Below are 3,032 nucleotides of genomic sequence, written 5' to 3' on the forward strand. Positions count from 1 at the left end.
ACAAGTGAATTTCCAATTTAGCAAGCAGAGATGCAGATTAATCAAAAGTGCACATCATATGGACTTGCAAGAATTTTGTCTCAGTAACTTTTACTCTGCTTAAATATTACACCAAGGGAAACAAGATGCAAGATTAATAACATGCACATGACACTCGAAAGATAATGAAATAAAACATGAAATACATTAAGGTACAATTGTAAAAGAATGATTTTACTGGGTACTATAGCTAATGTTAGAGCAGGTGCCACCACACATCATCACCACCTTCAGGAGAGGTGAGGTCATCTTTATTTAACTGCATTAATATGGACAAAAAACTGCCAATAATCAATTTATCCAGTCCCTGAGGTAGTAAAGGGCTGGTAGTACCATTTTATTCAGGTGCTTTTAATTAAAATTGGAAACAAACTATTTATTTTGAAATTATTCTGCTTTTAGTAAGAAAAATTTCACTTTTTTAATTGAACTTACCCCATCTATGTACATATTTATTTCAACTTCTGTGTCATGTGTTAGCATGTGTTAATTTAAAAGTTCTGTTTGTTCCATTAGAGAAATTTGGAAAAGCAAGTTGTGATTCAGTTACAAAGCTCATTTAGAATTATATACCTACGTATAGGTCTATTCTTACTGTGCTTGCATTTTGGTAAAAGTTTAATAATTTCAGTTCCTCTCTTTCTCCTTATGTTGGTTATATATTCCGTAAAATGGGGTAACTTTGACCGCTTTTTTTCAAAAAGATGTCATTTTTTTACTAGATAAGTTAAACTTAAATTGAAACATGCAAAATACAGGTCTATACTCTAGCTTTACTCACCATAAATTGCTGGCTCCTCAATTAACTCCAGGTTGTGGCGCATTGTAGTAGAACTCTTCTAGTTACATATGCAAAAGACAAATTTTAGGAAAGTGTCATAGTTTGCAAATGGGGGGCGCCGCCCCCCAATGGGCGAAATGTGACCACCTAATGGCAGCCGTGATGGGGTAACATTGACCGGTTTGGAAATTAAGTTAAAATTACCATATATAAGACTCTGTATAGTCTGAAACATAAAGAAAAAAACATTAAAAGGTGTATCAAACATAAAATATGTTATATAGGTACCTATGGTAATTTTAACTTAATTTCCAAGCTGGTCAATGTTACCCTATCACGGCTGCCATCAGGTGGTCAAAGTTCCCCCATTGGGGGGTGGCGCCCCCATTTGCAAACTATGACACTTTCCTAAAATTTGTATTTTGCATATGTAACTAGAAGAGTTCTACTACAATGCTCAAAACCTGGAGTTATTTTACAAAAAAAAAAATTGGAGGGGGTACTCCGACAGGCTTTAAATAATAGCTCTTTTTCGTGGGTCACATTATTAATTTTTTAACCTATTAGATATGCAAACTTTTTAAATCTTTCTATTGTGTTACGAAGCCTCAGTATTAGGCCTTTGATGGCCATTGACAAAATTTTTTCTATGTCAAATTGTTTTTGAGTTTTGGGGGTTTTTGTTAAAAAAACGAAAAGTGGTCAAAGTTACCCCGCTGGTCAAAGTAACCCCATTTTACGGTTATCTTCCACAAAAGATTAATTCAAGCCTTTGCAGGTAAGTCATCCAATAATAAATTGCACTCGCTGCCCTAAAGGGGCAGCGAGTGTACCCATATCTTTCAGTTTGGGTGTAGGCTATAATATCATGCCCTGCAAGACATTTGTAACTGAGATGTTATGTAACTTATTGTTGTGCTCAATAGAAAGCATTGTGCAGCTCTCTAATAAAGAGTTATGTAATGACGTTTATGCTTGTTGCTTAATAAAATATGGATTCTTTTTGTGAGAGCATATCTTTTTTTTTCATTTTGGTTATTGAATTAAAAGTACATATAACTTGACCACTTATTTATTATCAAACTAAGAAACAATGGTTAGTTTATGCTCTGCAGGATTTTGCTATTGTTACCTTGATACTAATTGTTCACTTTCCAGATATTTTGAAGTGCATCAAACGTGACATCAAAGCCTTGAAGGAAGAACGCAAATCAGGAGTGAGACCAGATCTCTCAAGATCAACTTTTTCATCTAACCAATCCTCGGAGTTGCCTGCTAAATACTCTTCTTCTACTGCTCAGTCCACGTCTGCTTCTGCCCAATACCCATCTTTCTCCAGTCAATACCCGTCGGTTTTTGAAGATAACAGCTGGTCTTCTGGCCGCTCTTCCAGCCCTGCATCCAGCCACTTCTCTCGATCTCACTCTGGGCCCGGACGTTTAGAGAAGTCAGTTTATTATTATTATGTTTTTCACTTTAAAATGTGCTTTGAGCAATAGCTTAATATTATTTGTAGTTGAATATCTTTCTGATTCAGCCAGACAACTAATCACCTTTCCTCCAATTTATTCATCTGTTCATGTGCTGAGATACGGTTTTTAATTTGTTACTGAATAACTAATTTACCTCTCCTCCAATTTATTCATCTGTTCATGTGCTGGGAAACCGTTTTAAATTTGTTGCTGAAGAAATATCGGATTTAGCTTCATAATACATATTCATAATAATGCAATCCTGTCTGCAAAATTTTGTTTGAACTTACCCTAGGAAATGTGGATATAGCAACTGCTACATTTACACTGGGTGAAGATTTGCTATTTTAGTGTGAGACTGCCTTCAACGGATGCAAACTCAGCCCTGATGTGCACATGTAACCAAATACCTACAATACTCAGTCTGATCAAATGAAAGTTCTTTTTTATAAGTTCAGAAGCCAGTGATATTAAAAATGCATCTTCTCTGCACCAATTTTTGGTGCAGAAAAATTTCAAATTTTTCTGCACTGAATTTCATCAAATGAATTGATGAAATTCTATGTAATAATGTTTACGGCATCCTCCAGTTGAAATAATTACTAGATGAAATCTTTGGGCACCCACAAGGAATGCGATGATGAAATGCCAGCTGCTATACTCATTATTTCAACAACCTCAGTCAAATTTGAGTTCAATGCAATTTTAGCCTTCCATTGGGAATAGATTTGTCTATTTTC

General features: G+C 35.2%; 1 protein-coding gene across 1 annotated transcript; it reads left to right on the plus strand.

The window, feature by feature from the left end:
* Positions 1-232: 232 nt before the first annotated feature.
* LOC108673041 lies at positions 233-2,267 on the plus strand (the record flags this gene model as incomplete). The annotated part of the gene is given in 2 exon segments (XM_018160815.1): positions 233-278; positions 1,979-2,267. Coding segments are annotated over 2 exon segments (335 nt in total), but the record flags the coding sequence as incomplete, so codon positions are not given.
* Between the last annotated feature and the right edge of the window lie 765 nt (positions 2,268-3,032).

Source organism: Hyalella azteca, unplaced genomic scaffold (genome assembly GCF_000764305.2).
Source record: "Hyalella azteca isolate HAZT.00-mixed unplaced genomic scaffold, Hazt_2.0.2 contig15182, whole genome shotgun sequence".
Lineage (NCBI taxonomy): Eukaryota > Metazoa > Arthropoda > Malacostraca > Amphipoda > Hyalellidae > Hyalella > Hyalella azteca.